Source organism: Arachis ipaensis, chromosome B2 (assembly GCF_059453495.1).
Source record: "Arachis ipaensis isolate K30076 ecotype BB chromosome B2, ASM5945349v1, whole genome shotgun sequence".
Lineage (NCBI taxonomy): Eukaryota > Viridiplantae > Streptophyta > Magnoliopsida > Fabales > Fabaceae > Arachis > Arachis ipaensis.
In genome coordinates this window covers 18624515-18641859 of record NC_142437.1, presented here as the reverse complement: position 1 = coordinate 18641859, position 17345 = coordinate 18624515, and the positions used below count along the sequence as shown (strand labels likewise).

The 17345-nt window shown below is 35.2% G+C and overlaps 2 protein-coding genes across 2 annotated transcripts; one reads left to right on the top strand and one right to left on the bottom strand.

Annotated features, from left to right (window-relative positions):
* Window positions 1-2282: 2282 nt before the first annotated feature.
* On the bottom strand, window positions 2283-4007 carry LOC107628220 (cytochrome oxidase assembly protein). Its single transcript, XM_016330992.3, has 2 exons — window positions 3846-4007; window positions 2283-2824 (listed from the first exon to the last, which is right to left on the bottom strand). Exon 2 carries the CDS (start codon window positions 2822-2824, stop codon window positions 2615-2617), a length of 210 nt encoding a protein of 69 aa, XP_016186478.1. The 5' UTR covers window positions 3846-4007; the 3' UTR covers window positions 2283-2614.
* An 11042-nt stretch (window positions 4008-15049) lies between these two features.
* On the top strand, window positions 15050-16628 carry LOC148573184 (uncharacterized). Its single transcript, XM_088505704.1, has 3 exons — window positions 15050-15743; window positions 16049-16175; window positions 16301-16628. Exons 1-3 carry the CDS (start codon window positions 15050-15052, stop codon window positions 16626-16628), a joined length of 1149 nt encoding a protein of 382 aa, XP_088361830.1.
* The last annotated feature ends 717 nt before the right edge of the window (window positions 16629-17345 follow it).

The following is a 17345-nucleotide window of genomic DNA, read 5'->3' as shown; positions in this document are numbered from 1 at the left end:
CGATTATTCATCTTTTTCAGAGAATGTGGTTAATTACTTAGGCCACTTCCATCCCTCAAGCAATTTAGTTTGTTGGATAAATTCAGACAATAGAGACATAAACTGAGGTTGATCTTCAAATCCAACATTAAATTTCAATCTTTTCAAAATTTGTTCAACAACTTGATTGACCTCTTGTTCTCGGTTTCATTTTGTTCAACAACTTCATTAATATTTTGTTGTAGTCCAGTATAATCTTTTATTACATTACCATCATTTTGATCTTCTTTATTCACATGCATATTATATTCAGGAGAATTTTGTTCTGCATTTATCTCTTGTACTTCAATGAAATCATTTCGATTTTCCTTCGTACTAACTATCTTAGCAATTTGATTTACTTTATAAATTAATTGATCACACTTAGTGTTGGTTAACTCAATAAAAGAGTTAAGCATTTTTGCCATATAATGAGTAAATATGTTAGTCAAATTATAATGATTTTTATTTATCTGTTGATGAAAAATTTTTAATATATCTACAGTAACCATAAAAACTGGACTTGTATTTTGAATAATAGCAGAATAATTATTATCTCTTATTGTGCTCACATTTGAAGGAGTAAGCAATATATCAAGTGAAGTTTGTGAACCTACTAAAATTAAAAAAAAATTTATGGTAGCATTGACACATGAGTTTTGGTAGACATAGTTTTGAATTGATTATTTAACAAGATTAATCAAACATTGTATCGTTATGGAGGGGACAAACTCCATTGGCAAGCCATTAGACGACCACTGCACGTCTGCACCTCATAATGTTTATATGAGATGCATTTAATTCATGATAGGTATGACCAATGCCATCATGTCTCACTAACAATAAAGTAGCCTTTATGGTGTGAGGTATGCAAATATTTTCAATTTCTTTTCCTCTTGCATCAATGAAAGTAGAATATCCATTTTGTACTTGTAACTATTTCCTACACTTTCTATTTTGACGTTCTATTATTATCACTGACATTTACATTTTTTATTAAAACTGCTTACTAGTGTCAATTGAAAGCTTCTCCTAATATATTGAAACTGACTTTTTAAAATTAATATAACATAAATTAACAATAATATTATTTTATATTTATTTGCTTAAAAAAATTTTTGCGTAATAATATTTTCCCTTAACAATAGAAAAAAAAGTGACATTATAATAGGAGTAACAATATCCGTTCCCAAATAATTAATGCTTTTTGTCTGTTTTGCAGCTCGTCGAGAACTCTTACATCCAGCCTAAGGTCAGGTTTCAGTGGATAAACTTGCTGCTATGTACAAAGTTCAGGTTAAGTAGTCATCTAGCTAGATTAACGTTAACGTAATTTGTAAATAGGAGTTATAGATTATTGATGCCCTTTCCGCCATTAGAAATGCAATGTAGAGTAGCAGTATATTTGTAGGTAGATAATCATATATCATAGTAATTAGCATTTAAACTTTGAATGATTTAGCCAAGAGGAGTGACTGTGGAGACAATGTTGGAAATAACATTGTCACATTAATCATTTAGCAGGTAACATTAAAAGTGTGTGTGGTTCAAGTATTACATTGTTATAAAGATTCCATTCCCATGGGAATTAAAGATACCCAAGGGAAATGTGAAAATTGAAATGATGGTATTTTGATTCCCTGGAATCAAACTTACTTAAGAATAGTTTTTCAAACTTTGAACTAAACATGGGAATATCATATTCCCATCTTAAAATTCCTAGGAATTATTTATAATTCCTCCAACCACACACACTCTAAGGTGTTTTATTCTCTCAATATATTTAATACATAATAAAAATTAGGATTAATCTATTTTATGCCCTAAGATATAAGACACATGTTAAGTTTATAAATTAAAAAAAATTTCATTAAAAATATAAAAAAATTTAATTTTTTAATACATTCATTTTATATTTATTAAATAAAAATATTTAAAATTTTTCACTAATAATAAACTTATCAATACGTTTAAGATCATGTTAGCTAAACTAAAAAATTATTTAATTTATATTTTTCATTCAAATTTTCTATTTACAATATCTCCAAAAGTTACATTGGGTACACTTGTTAACAAAATCATTTATATTATTAGGAATTAACTTGATTGATGCAAAAATAGATGAGAACCACATTCTTTTTGCCTTGACTTTGATCTTTTCTGAAAAGTAAAATTACTAGAATTTAATGGAACTTGCAAAACTCATCGATAGAATTTGGAGTTTAACCCATCACACAATCTTATTCAGCAACACTACACAATCATAAACAGAAAATGTGCTGTATTTTTTTCATCTTAACCTTGTAATGCCATTCTGCCCCAGCTTCATACAATAGAAAGCAGTGGCAAAGTTTATTTTACATGCATCATAATCCCCAACTTGGCTTTTCATCATAAATTCTTCACAATCCAACAAGAGAATCTCAGTTATACTATACTTTCCCTACCACTCAGTTATCATACATGAAACTTAGTAACAACCGAGTTCAATATCACATTTTAACATTTTCATGTCATGTAAAACAACTAAAGCCTTGATCTTAACACAAAGTAGTAAAAGCAGAGAGAAAACTACTGTTTTTCTTGCAAAAAGAAATTAAACCTTTGATGGCATGCTAGTACCATCACCCTCTGTCTTGCTCTTCTCTGCTTCAAATTTATCTATTGCTACTTGCAGTTCATCTGTACCTCCAACAGCTCTCATTGTGTAGTAGTACGTTCCGAAGACAAATGCTGTCAAACCCCCGGCAACCACCAAATTCTTAGCTTTGGGAGGAAGGCTCCTAAATCCTGAGAGTCCAGCCATCTAGATCAATGAAGAAAGATGAAAACAGTTAGTACAGATAATGAAGACAACATTTTTTATTGTCCTAAACCACAAGAAAGAAGTATAAGGTCAAAGTGAAACTTGAGTACTCAGCACAATTAAGGCAACAACTTAACTTTGCTAGTTTCAAAGTCAACAATTCAAAGCAATAGTGAAACAGAATTCAGACATGAACATAATCTCAAGAGTGCATCAAATAGAAGGCAAGTAGGCAACTATATTTTCAAAATAGTCAGAACCATAGTTGTTACTTTTATGCTCCATGTATATAGCAGATGATTCACCATACACAATTCAAAACTCAAAAGTCGATCAAACGAATTTACATGCACGAATTTATTGCACGTGTTAAATATGCACAAAATTAGATGCAATTATCAATCGACGAAACAAATTTAAATACAATTATTGGAACTATCACATGAACTTGGAGAAAAAAATTAATGATATTTGCTCATAATTATTTAGTGCTGCGTATCCATGAAGACAAAAGACAGTAGAGATCTCATGTTGATGAGTGGAGAATCCGGCAAGTGAGAATGCTATCAACTGTAATTTCCCTGATTTGTCACTCATCAAAGTGAAATCCCTCAATTTAGGTGCCAAGTCCAGAGGGTCAAGTTTGTCCAAATAGCAGAACACAGGCAAAGTGGCTTCAACAATTTACCAACTTGGCTTCATTAGTTTGTAGGAAAACCAAAATAAATAAATAAATATATGAAGCTGCTGTTTTTAGCTCAATCTCTTCGGTGAGGCAATTCATCAAACACTTTGCGTGCATTCCAACAAAACCATGGAGAACAAAACTGACCCAAACAAAAAATGTTTTTTTGTAGAAAGTTTGCACGGTAGGTTGTTAAATTTGGAGCAGACGCGGAACCATAATCTAAGTTTCATTTTCAAAACTTAGAAAAAAGAAAGGAAACCAGACACGTAATTTTGTGATGGGGTTTTGGAACAAAAAAATGGATAATAGAAATGCATGAAAGGAAAATCAAACCTTTTTACGAGAGATTCGAAGAGACGGAAGAATCGGCGGTAAAAGCAGGTTAGCAGCAGTGGCTTACGGCGGCGGTAGCGACGGCGACGATTGGAGTCGGCGAGATTAGAAAGAATAGACAATTGTCCACTGTTCAGGTTTATTCCCTATTTCCCTATTCTTCAATAGCTCAATGGGTTTAAGCTATATTCCGCTAATTATTACCAACTAATCGAAATTTTTAAATTTTTTATCTTAATAAAAGTAAAATAAATATGTAAAAATATAATTTTATATTTTTTGGTTAAAAAATGTTAATTAATAATTTTATCTTTCTAAAAATAAGATACATGTCAACTAAATTATATTTGAATAAATTATAATATTTTTAATTTATTTGTTTGCAAATGTCTTCTTTAAATCATAAATCGTATAAATTAATTATATATTATCACTTTAATAAAAAAAAATTATATAAACAATTATTCAAATTTTACTTGTACATTTAATTATATATATTTTTCATGCATATAACGTAGTATAAATTTATTTAGAAAAAATCTAAATTATTTAGTTATTATTTATTAAAAGCTATCCGTCGAACTATTTAAAAAAATACCCGTAATTAATTAAGACATAGTTGATTGTATTATTAATTTTATTTTAAATTTTTTGTAAAAAACATAAAGATAAAATTAATAAAAATAAAATTTTATTATTTTCAATAATTTTAAAATAAATTATAAAACTAAAATATTGAAAATAAAAATAAAAGTACAAATATTCTTCCTTCTTTTACCTACGTGTAAATTACCATTTTAAAGTTCAAAAGATTTGTCTTTAACAAAGTGACACCAACAAAATTGACATTTTAAAATATAGACTAGAGATTAAATTTTTTATATATACTCTTTAAATTAAAATATGGATTAGATATTCCATTCTTTTTATATACTTTTTAAATAATTCTTTTATACATCAAATTTTTTATTAAATTCTGATAGTTTAAAAATTTTTAATTGGATCACTACATAGTTTTAAATTTTGTAATTAAATCATTGTAATTAATAAATTTTTTTCCAGATTAAAAATATTCACACTTATAAATTAAATTTCTAAATCTGAACATATTTTTATTTTTAGAATTTTCTTAAAACTCTAATGTATTTGGATTGGTAAGGACCTAATTACAAAATTTATAAAAATGTAGAGGCTCAATTAAAAGCTTTTAAACTATAAAAACTTAATTACAAATTTTACAAAAGAATAAACTACCATTTATATTCATGAATTTTGCAAACGCTGACAAAAGTACCTATCAAATAAGGAAACAACCGTTGTACCTATGGGAGATGAGTTCTGTGTGACAATAGTATCTAAACCGTAATTTTTTTATTGACTTTTTAATAATATTCTCAAATTACCCCCTTTTATCTTCTTTCCCAAATTCTAAACTTTCACAACCCTCACTTTTTGTCTTCCTCCACCGCTGCCAGCCACAAAAAACTAAAAAAACAGAGAAATGGATCCCGAGCCAACTCAATTGTAGCAATCGGAACTAGCCGCCGTGTTGGGCGCCGATCCATCTCCATCCCTATTCGAGACCCTAATCTCGCACCTAATGTCTTCCACCAAAGAGCTGCGCTCCCACGCTGAGACGCTCTTCAACCTCTGCAAGCAGACCGATCCCAACACCTTCTTCTTGAAGTTCGCACACCTCATTTTCTCCTCTCCTCACCAGGAGGCTCAATTCATGTCCGCCATCCTCCTCTGCAAGCAGCTCACTCACGACAACTCGTACCTCTGGCCACACTTCTCACCTCACACTCAGTCTTCTCTAAAAATTCAATTTTTCTTTTTATTCCTTACCCATTTAAAGCAACTCATGATCTCTGAAAATGCAGAAAAAATGAAAAATTAATTCACTAGTGGAGGAGGAGGAGGAGAAGATACAATTCAGGGTCTTTTCTATGAAGATCATCGGACATTTGCTTGTAAGAAGTACCGAAATCGTAGACATTGAGTTCTCTGAGGGAGGGACCACGGAGCTTAATGTGCACACCCGTGCCGCAAGAAGAAACGTTGAAGCCCTGCCTTTTTAGGAGGAAGTGCACTTCTATGTTCTTATTCTTGTTTAATAAACACACTATGGCATCACGATATGCCATTATTCTAAGAAAAAAGATTGAGTTGAGAGTGCACAACAATGGAACCTAGTGATTTTTCACTGCTAAGGTGAAAAAGAAAAAGAGGATTCTTGAGTGTTGCGTACTACTAATTGAGAGTGTGTGTATGGAGGATGGCAGTAGTGGTGGTGATGGTGAGTGGTGGTAGTAGAGAGGGGGAGGGGAGGCACTGGTAATCAGAGGAGGTGCTGGTGATAGGAGAATTATGAAAGTTTGGAATTTGAGGAAGAAGGTACAGGGTGAGAGTAATTTGAAAATTTTATTTAAAAAGTCAACCAAAAAAATTAGATTTTGAGTACTGTTAATCATACGAAACCTATCTTTCTTGGGTATAACATTAGTTTCTATAACGATCCAACTTCTAGCACATCATGATCATACCAAAAGTAAGATGTAACTAATCTATTTTTTTTATTATCTATTTAATAATAAGCCTTTACGACGTTAACACGTTTTCCATTTTATCGGATGAAAGCTAATAATTTTGTTTTTATTAATTAATAATCGTTCAACAAAGACTTTCAATCAATAATAATCACATAATTACTAGTAATACATTATAGTTAATTAATGAACAACATATACAAGCCTACCTCTCTAAGATAAAAGCTTCAACTAACAAGACGAGGGAAAAATAAATTCTAGCAACAACTCAACTTGAAAACAAACTCTTCTACACAGCTTTACAATAAGCCTTCACACCTGTAACTGAACGGGTTGGAAAGAAGGGGTAAGATTTGGGGAGTCCAGTGAAGTTAATTTTACTATTATTAGCCAACAGCAACAAGCGACAGAATACATTCAACTTAACAAATAAAGAACACAAAAGTCGACTGATCCTAACACCCTCTTCTTGAAGTTCGCACACCTTCTTTCCTCCTCTCCTCACCAGGAGGCTCGAGTCATGTCTGCCATCCTCCTCTGCAAGCAGCTCACTCGCGACAACTCATACCTCTGGCCACGCCTCTCCCCTCACACTCAGTCTTCTCTAAAAATTCAATTTTTCTTTCTATTCCTTACCCATTTGAAGCAACTCATGATCTCAAAAAATACAGAAAAAATGAAAAATTAATTCACTAGTAGAAGAGGAGGAGGAAGAGAAGGATATAATTCAGGGTCTTTTTTGTGAAGGTCATTGAACATTTGGTTGTAAGGAGTACCGAAATTGTAGACATTGGATTCTCTGAGGGAGGGACCACAGAGCTTAACGTGCACACCCGTGCCGTAAGAAGAAACGTTGAAGCCCTGTCTTTTTAGGAGGAAGTGCGCTTTTATGTTCTTATTCTAGTTCAATGAACACACCATGGCGTCACGATATGTCATTATTCAAAGAAAAAAAGATTGAGTTGAGAGTGCACAAAAATGGAACCTAGTGATTTTTCACTGCTAAGGTGAAAAAGAAAAAGAGGGTTCTTGAGTGTTGCGTACTAACAATTGAGAATGTGTGTGTGGAGGATGGCAGCAGCGGTGGTGATTGCAACACCCTACCACACAGAGCTTTACACTTAAGTCGTAAAATAGAGGTGGTATGGTATGATGACCTCTAAATAAGTGTTACTTGCGTGAGAAAAAAGCTAAAGTTTAAAAGCATAACTAAATAGGGAACAGGGAAAGAGTCAAGAGAACGATATAACAAGCTCCTAGCTAGCTCAGCCTGTGGAGCTAAGGCTGGCTGGAGAGTACTTACATACATATATACATGTCCCAAAATACCCAAAATATAGAGATAAAACCTTAACTCTCCTCAAATCTCTAAGAGGAACAAAATAAACAAGTTTTTTTTGGAGAGGAAACTAAGTACATAAACATTCAAAACTGTACATCAAAATAAAACCCAGAGACTACTCCGCTTCAGAAGTCCAGATGCCTAGCGAGGAGCCTCTCAACTTGCATCTGAAAACAACAACACAGTATGGGGTGAGAACTGGAGGTTCTCAGCCTGGTAAAGGTACCACGCACATAATATATAAGGTCTTGGGAATGCCAGAGGCAATCCTAGAATGTCGACACTCAGATTATAAAACTTAAAACTACTTAACAGAAACCATAAAGGGGTAGGTGTCTAAAGAATACTAAACTCAACTTAAACTTTATCTTAACACCCAACCTGTCCACCTTTCCTCCGTTTCTCCGTCTCCAGTGGTTTTACAAATACAGGCAAACAGGCAATTGCAAGCACAGGTAAGAGACAAGTAGTGCAAGTAGCAATTATCACAAGTATCATAATATATTCAGTTAGGCAATCCCAAATAAGGCATAGCAAACAAGCAAACATAATGCATATGATGAATGTCTATCCTACTGGCCGTGAGCTCACGTGTCGGTTACTTTTCCATAACCCGACACATCTGGTAGCTAAGCCAGACATTGGTCTCTAGGTTGCATATCTCCAAGAGGATCATAAACGAAGGAGAGTGCCTTTTCACCTTCTCCTGGAGGTTTCACCGAGGAGAGTGTCTTTTTACATCGAACGAGTGTGCCTTTCCACCTTGCAACCAGAGAAGAATGTGGGAGAATCAATAAGAAGGAGAGTGCCTTTCCACCTTCCCCACATCTACATCACGACAAGAGAGGGAACCTCCGTCCTCAACTTGCCATATTGACCATTTCAGCCACACACAGTCATCCCCAAATCTCATCATTTATCATCATCATTTCCTTACATTCGTTCTTTATAGCCATAGCAACATATATTCATTTAGCTTTCACATCATTCTCTTATAATTTATCACGTTTACCCTTTCATTTATCCCCAAGTTACCTCAATTTCCTAGCTTCAACTAATTACTAAGCTTACTAATAAGATCTAGGGTTAAAAGGATAAAAATAGAGGCTTAGAGGATCGAAACCATGTTTGAATCATAAAAATACAAGTGCTGAAAAAACAGAGTGTGTGCGGATGCACACAGGTGTACGTGCGTGCGCACACCAACCAGGAACTACTTGGTGTGCGTGTGCCTCACCTATCCGACTGCCACTAGCAGAAGGCATATCCTGGCGTGCGCTTGCGCACAAAGGCGTGCGTATACACAAGTGAAGTTGTTGCTACTGCTGGGTGCGTGCGCACATCAGTATGCGTAGGCACACACCAGAAATTCTGGTTCTGCTGTATTTTAAAATTCCCGTTTTTCGCACCATATTTCCGGCGTCTATAACTTCCTTTACAGACTTTGGTTTTTCGCAAAATTTATATCATTCTCAAGCTTATAAAAACCCTCTTTAATTTGAAACAAATCTCATTTTCATCCAAAATTTGAGATTCAAGTTATGGACTACCGAAGTTCATTAAAAATCAGTTTTTCCAAAATTTACCAAACCCCTAGTTTTACCAAAATCTCATTCCATACCAGAATATTTCCCAACCAAAACATACCAATACTCAACTCCATACATTCCATTCATTTTACAACACACCACACCCAATATTCTTAATCATTCAATAACTCCCTACATATACACATGCTTCTTCACAATTCCAAATCCAAATCAATGACAATTATACTCATGTATATACATAGTTCCCTTGTCACACATACCAACATATACATTTAACTCTTTTATTCAACAATTACCAACAATAAATACTCCATATCACTCTCATGAATAGCTCAACATTTACATCAAGAATTACTAATATATCTTAAGTACACTAAATCAACTTCCATCAAACTTAATTAAATTCATCATTAAACACCAACACCACACTTTCAACAAAATCATCAATCACTACTTATTCTTAATATCATTTAATAAGTCCATCAAAGGTACTAAACATCAACAAAATTACACATTTCAACTTATCATAGGGTCGTCTAGCCTAAATTTTCACAGGGCATTACATATTAAATACGCAAAACCTAAACCATACCTTGGCCGATTTCCACGTATAACCCGAGACAGCTCCACAAAGCAAGCTTTCAAGCCTTTCTTACCATAATTCAGCTTCTCAAGTTTCTAATCAAGCCTCTAGTATATTCAATTCTTACTCCATCTCACATATACTCATACACCTAACACAATTGTCATATATACACATACCCAATTTAATTTTCAACTCACTAAATCAAAGAATTAACTAGGGTTAATGATCCTTACCATACCCAAGTGCCAAATAAGTAAGAGTGAGCATTTTTCTCAAGCTAATCGGGTCCTATAACACAAAAGGACCAAAATCTCAAAACTAACATACATAATTTTTGAAAATCAAGAGGGGTAGAGAAATTGGATTGAGAGATAAGCTTACCAATAAAATTGATCCGATAGAATCGTAGAGCTCGACGCGGTGGTCGCGTGGCCGCAAACGGTGCAACAATTGGAGCTCGGAGCGAGAAATTATGGTGGTTTGATCAAAAGGTTAGGGTTATGTTCTTCTTCCCTTCTCCAAGAGTATTTCCACCGTGAATGAAGTGAGGGAGGAACGAAAGCTGTGTTTGCTTGTGTATTGTTGAGCTGGACTTGGACCTTGGGCCCGTTTTGGACTCGGTTCGTCCGGTTCGGCCCGTTCGGCTCAATCTTAGGCCAAATTCTTTAAAATTGGTGTCAAAATTATCGTTTTAATTAGCTCTATCTTATTTTGCTATAAGATTTGTATTTCTAATTTCCTTTATTAAAACTTAATTTACTGACGAACTATTCGCTAATTTTCCGGGGTTTACAGTGATGATGAGTGGTGGTAGTAGAGAGGGGGAGGGGAGGCATTGGTAATAAGAGGAGGTGCTGGTGGTAGGAGGATTGTGAACGTTTAAAATTTGAGGAAGAAGGTAAAGGGTGAGGATAATTTAGAAATTTTATTAAAAAATCAACAAAAAATTAGATTTTGGGTACTGTTATCATACGAAACCTATCTTTCTTGGGTATAACATTAGTTTCTGTAACGAGTCAACTTCTAGCACATCATGATCATACCAAAAGTAAGATGTTACTAATCTATTTTTTTATTATCTATTTAATAATAAACTTTTACGACATTAACACGTTTTCCATTTTATCAGATGAAAGCTAGTAAATTTTGTTTTTATTAATTAATAATCGTTCAACAAAGACTTTCAATCAATAATAATCACATAATTACTAGTAATACATTATAGTTAATCAATGAACAACATATACAAGCCTAACTCTCTGAAATAAAAGCTTCAACTAACAAGACGAGGGAAAAATAAATTCTAGCAACAACTCAACTCGCAAATAAACTCTTCTACACAGCTTTATAATAAGCCTTCACACCTGTAACTGAATGGGTTCGAAAGATGGGGTAAGAACTGGAGAGTCCAGTTAAGTTAATTTTACTATTATTAGCCAGCAATAACAAGCAACATAATACATTCAACTTAATAAATAAAGAACACAAAAGTCAAACAATCATAAAATACATAAAACGTACTCACACATATACACAGAAAATACATCACAAAGAAAATGCACAACAAGTTTCATGCATGTCTAGCCTTATGCAGACTATAAGCTCATATGTCAGTTGCCTACCTGTCCCCAACATTACTAGGACACAAGTCCCAGATATGATTTTTTAGAGATGCATGCAATGTGTATATAAGTCTTACAGCCAAAATGCATGCAATGTGACTTTTAAATGTGTTATAATATGTTTATATCTGAAAAACAGTTCACAATGTATGGACATTCCCACTATACATTTGGCACTAAGACCCAAACAACAATCATGTTTCATCTGCTCTTATGTGGTAGACAGTCTTTTAGAATCTTTTTATTCTTGACCTCTACTCTCGTGTGGCAGATTTCCTTTTAGTTAATATATTCTTTTCTTTTTTGTTTCCTACTCTCTCTCTCTCTCTCTCTCTCTCTCTCTCTCCCCCCCCCCACCCGCGCATTTGATAAGGCTACCAAACACACTACCGGAAAGAGCATGCAGGTGCGGCGGTTGTGGGTGGTGGTTGGTCTAGACGAAGATGTAACTGAGAAATTTGACGGTGGGATCACATTAATGTCATTTTAATTATTTTGGGATAAAAATAGGATAATTTAAATTTTAGGAACTAAAATAGGATTTACCCCAAACGTTGTAGACTAAAACAGTACTTTACCTTATTTTATAAAGATTAAACTTTTCATCCTTTCATGATCAAGCCTATTTCTGTTTTTAGTATGAATCTGCAAAATGATTAAATATAATCTAAGTTACTATGAAGTTTAGAAGTTTATTAATTTTAAATTTAACGAGTTTAAATTATACTTTACATGCTCAAAATACTTTAGTTGTGCTCCTATCCTGAAGTACTACAAGTCAAGCTCAAAATCTTGATAGTAAAATCTTGCTTGTTTGGAGTTTCATGCTCGTAGGTGGACCACCAAAATGCTATAAAATTAAAATGAATTTGTCTTAAAATTTTAATCTAACTAAATTAATATGTGTTAGAAAAGTAATTTTACCGGGTGAAAGCTTTTTTCTCTGAAATTTTGCAAAGTTTAATGTAAACCCCGTTACATTAGTAAATAATTAGTCGATAAATTAGTTTTTAATAAAGAAGATTAGAAATACGAATATTATATTAAATTAGGATAGAACTCATCGAAACGAGAATTTTGATACTAATTTCAAAGAAATCGGCCCAAGATTGGACCGAACGGGCCGAACCGGTTGAACTGGACCCAAACCAGGCCGTGGGCCCAACCGGGCCAGCCTTTTAAATGAACCCACATCCTTTTTCTCTGCATTTCAGCAGCGTTGAAGAACACAGGGGAAGGAAAGAAGGAATCCCATAACCCCTTACGGTAAGTTCAACTCGCCGTAACTCCTCCATTTGAGCTTCGATCGCCGCATCGTTTGTGGCCACGCGACCACCGCGTCAAGCTCTACGTTTCTACCAGAACAATTTCATTGGTAAGTCATTAATCACTGCCAGCCACTCCTTTCTCCCAATTTTTTGAAAAATGGAAGAGATGTTGAATTTCTTTGATTTTTGATGTTTTAGAATCCAATTAGCTTGAGGAAAACCTTCACTCTTGCTTATGTGAAGTTTGGGTAAGGTGAGGATACCATAATTCTATTTTAATTTCACTAAATTTGAGATTTGGGCATTAAATTGGGTATATATGTGTTCTGAATGTGTATTAGGTTGTGAATAAATAATTGGAGCTTGAAATTGTGAATACCGAAACTTGGAGAAAGCTGTTTAGTTGAGGTTTTGGGGCTGTGTTGGTTTTAGTTAAATTGCCTTGGTCGTTACATGGGAATCGGCCAAGGTATGGTTTAAGTTTGAATACAGGTGTATATTGAATGTTTAGTAATTTGTTGAAGAACATGTTTGGTTAGTGTTTGTTGGATAATTGGTGATTTGATTATGTGGTGGAGATTGTTATTTATATTGATGTTAGAAAGAAATATGGTTGATTTGTTGATTATATGTTACAAGAATATTGAATGGAAGCTTGATCGAATTGTTGAGAAAGGAGCTTGTTTACTGTTGTTGCTTGGTGGTTAATGGAATGGTGTAGAGTTTTATTGAGGTTTGTTGCTGGAAATTGTATTGGTATTGACAGGTTTAATATTGAATGGAATGGAAACTTTGAATGAACATGAGGTTTAAAGAATTTGCAAAACTTTGGTTTTGGACCGAACTTCGGCGGGATATAAGTTGGCTTTCGGAACCCCAAATTGATTCCAATTTGTTTTAAATGAAAATTGAGTTCATGAAGTTTATACCATTCGAAGAACGGAAGAAAAACGATTTAAAACGACTGAGTTATGCCCGTCGGAAATTTTGGTGTGGAATTTGTTAATATGCAGGTGGTATTTCTCTGGTTATGCAGCTCTCTGATTGATTCTTTTTTTTGAAGAATGTACATCCACGCGCACGCGTGGCATGGGTTTTGGCGATGCGTACGCGACTGGTCCTATGCGTACGCGTAAGGAGCTAACAAGCATGTCCACGCGTACGCGTGACCCACGCGCACGCGTGACATGAAGTTTTCACCTACGCGTACACATGACAAGGGACGCGTGCGCGAGCTGCATCTTCACACTCCCACGCGTACGCGTGGCACCTATTCTAGCAAACATGAATTTTGAGTTTTAAAACCTTATTTCAAACCTCTAAACCTCTATTTTCATTCCTTTAGTCATAAAAAGTGGCACCTTTACCATACTGAGAACCTCTGGTTCTCACCCCATACTATGTTGTTATTTTTCAGATGCAGGTCGAGAGGCATCTCGTTAGGCGTCTGGACTCCTGGAGCGAAGTGGTTATTGGGTTATTTTGTTGTACAGTGATGTGTGTGTGTGTATATATATATATACACTTTGCTTTCTCTCCGCATATCTTGCTCTTTTGATTCTCTTAGAGGTTTATGGAGAGACAGGATTTTGTTTATGTACATTTGGGTTTTGGTTATGTATGTATATATGTGTAAATATTCTTCGGCCAGCCTTGACTTCGCAGGCTGAGTTAGGAGCTTGTTATTTTGTACCCTTAGCCCTCTATTCCTACTTTTATTATCTTATGTTTGATAGTTATAGTTTTCTTCACACGCAAGTTATTCCGTTTCCGGAACGTTGCGCTTTTCATTTTGCGATTTTATTTTACCCATTTTTCAAGGCTCCTAGTTTATTATATTCTTTCTACTATTATATGTATGTATTTTAATTTCTAGAAGTCGTAGCACCTCGCCACCTCTGTTTTACATCCTAGGTGTAAAGCTTTGTATGGTAGGGTATTAGTATTACATTATGGTATCAGAGCAGTTCGTTCTTGTAGAGCCTGAGTGACAGACTGACTATGCTTCTGTGCACTCTGTGTGTGACTATGTGCTACCTAGGATATCCGACTGGTATGTGTAGCATACATGTTCGTGAGCATGCATTTGGAACTTTAAAGCATTAAACTTGAGATATTGAGACTGATCACCTTAATATCAATTGTTTGGTGTGAATAGGGACCAAATGTCGTCTTGCGGATCCGAGCGAGGTAACCAGAGGGAAAATCTTAGGACCGAACCGATGCAAGGAACTCGAGATGGAAGCTCAGGTGCTGGTACAAGCAATGTAGGTCATACTACAGGTCTATGACCCTTACTGATTTCCTCAAGAGTGGTCCACCTCAGTTTAATGAAAATGCCAATGCGTTGGAGGCTAATCGGTGGTTTCGAGACGTGGAGAGGTTTTTGTACACTCAGCATGTTTCTGAAGTACAGTCAGTGGAAATAGTGACCTACATGTTGGAGGGAGATGCTCAGAAATGGTGGCAAGAGTTATATCATACTTTGCAGATGGAGTTAACAGATATCCCTTGGAATAGATTCAAGACGGAATTTTATGGAAAATATTTCTTACATGCACTTCGCACTGCAAAGGAGTTGGAGTTAATGCAGCTAAAGCAAAAGAATATGTTTGTTGCTGACTATACCCGTGAATATGATAACATGTGCCGTCTCTCAAGAGTTTGCCAAGGAAATCCAGCTGACTATGAGGAGTGGAAGTGTGCCCAGTACGAGAAAGGAGTTAGGAGAGACATCTTTAATTACGTATATCCGCAAAGGTTAACGAATTTCACTAAACTGGTTAAGAAGAGTCAATTCGCAGAAAATTACTCCATGAAGTGGGCGATGCTACAGGAAAGCGATGGAGGGACTGCTCCAAATGAGCCGCATAGAGCCGCGTTAGGTGAATGCTACAAGTGCGGGAAGCCGGGGCATATGGCTCGAGACTGTTCACACAGGAAACGCGGGGATGTAGCCGAATCCGATTCTCAAACCCAAAGTAACCATAAAATTAGCAGTTGAATTTCGAACTTCCTTGCATATCATTAATATGTGATATTCATTCATAATGTATGACGCGTGTTGATAACTGTAAAGTCCAAGGCGATGATTGGTCGAAGGCTATTAGTTATTAAGACGGAGTAGTGTTTAGTTAACCTAGAAGGGTGGATCGGTTTGGAGTGATGTTAGGTTTAAAATAGATAAGGATTAGAGACGAAGATATTCCAAAAACTTCTTTCAGGACACGTTATGGTCATTATGAGTATACGGTGATGTCTTTTGGGTTAACCTATGCTCCGGCAGTATTCATGAATTATATGAACAAGATTTTCCGGTCGTACCTGGATAACATTGTTATTGTCTTCATTGGTGATATTCTTGTTTACTTTAAGATTGAGGAGAAGCATTCTGATCACTTGCGAACTGTGCTGTAAATTCTGAGAGACAGGAAGTTGTACACTAAATTATCTAAATGCGAGTTTTGGAAGAGTGAGGTAAAGTTTTTCGGTCACATGGTGAGTAAGCAGGGAATAGCTGTGGATCCTGCTAAGGTAGAAGCAGTGATGAATTGGGAGCAACCAACTTCAGTAACAGAGATCAGGAGTTTTTAGGCTTGGCTAAATATTATCGGAGATTCATTAAAGAATTTTCACAGCTCGTCTTACCTTTGACTAAGCTGACTAGGAAGGATACGCCTTTTGTCTGGACTCCGGAGTGTGAAAAGAGTTTTCAAGCATTAAAGCAAGGGTTGACTACTGCACATGTGTTGGTATTGCCTGAGTCGAGTGAACCATTTGAAGTATACTATGATGCATCATTAAAGAGTTTGGGGTGCGTTCTGATGCAGCACCGAAATGTTGTAGCTACGCCTCACGGCAATTAAGGCCACATGAGATGAACTATCTGACTCACGATCTAGAAGTTGCTACTGTTATGTTTGCTCTGAAAACCTGGAGGCATTATCTCTATAGCATTAAGTTTCATGTCTTCTCAGACCATAAGAGTTTGAAGTATCTCTCTGAGTAGAAAGAGTTGAATATGCGTCAGAGGAGGTGGATGGAGCTTCTGAAGGATTATGATTTTGAATTGAATTACCATCTAGAAAAAGGGAATGTTGTGGCGGACGCCCTAAGTCAAAAATCTTTATATGCAGCTTGGATGATGCTACGGGAAGAAAAGCTATTAAAGGCATTTCAAGATTTGAAACTGGGAGTTAGGGGAGAATCTGGAATTCTGTGTTTGAGTCAGTTGCATATTTCAAGTGATTTTAAATAAAAACTTCGAGTAATTAGCCATTTCTGACCATGAAAGATTGAGGCACTGACAATACTGACCATGACTAATTTAAATTAATTTTGTAACCATGAAAGATGTACTCCGTTTGACATTTCTAACCAAACGTCAATTTTTTAAATTTGTCATTAGTAAGGCTTCCTACGTGGCCGTTTATTATCCAAGGTGTCATTATTTTATTTTAATTTAATAATAAAATAATATGTTACTAAACTAATCACTTCAGAGTCTCTTGTACCATATTGAAACACCAAGAGTTTCGCACGCAGAGTAAAGATTCTTCATCAATGGTGATGTCGACCCTCTT

What these genes read in the sequence shown, in the direction of transcription:
- LOC107628220 (XM_016330992.3), bottom strand. Translation starts at nt 2,824, where the DNA reads ATGGCTGGACTCTCAGGATTTAGGAGCCTTCCTCCCAAAGCTAAGAAT.
- LOC148573184 (XM_088505704.1), top strand. Translation starts at nt 15,050, where the DNA reads ATGACCCTTACTGATTTCCTCAAGAGTGGTCCACCTCAGTTTAATGAA. An exon ending in ATCCGATTCTCAAACCCAAA is followed by an intron (nt 15,744 to 16,048) that starts GTAACCATAAAA and finishes ATGCTCCGGCAG; the next exon opens with TATTCATGAATTATATGAAC. An exon ending in GATCACTTGCGAACTGTGCT is followed by an intron (nt 16,176 to 16,300) that starts GTAAATTCTGAG and finishes CTGCTAAGGTAG; the next exon opens with AAGCAGTGATGAATTGGGAG.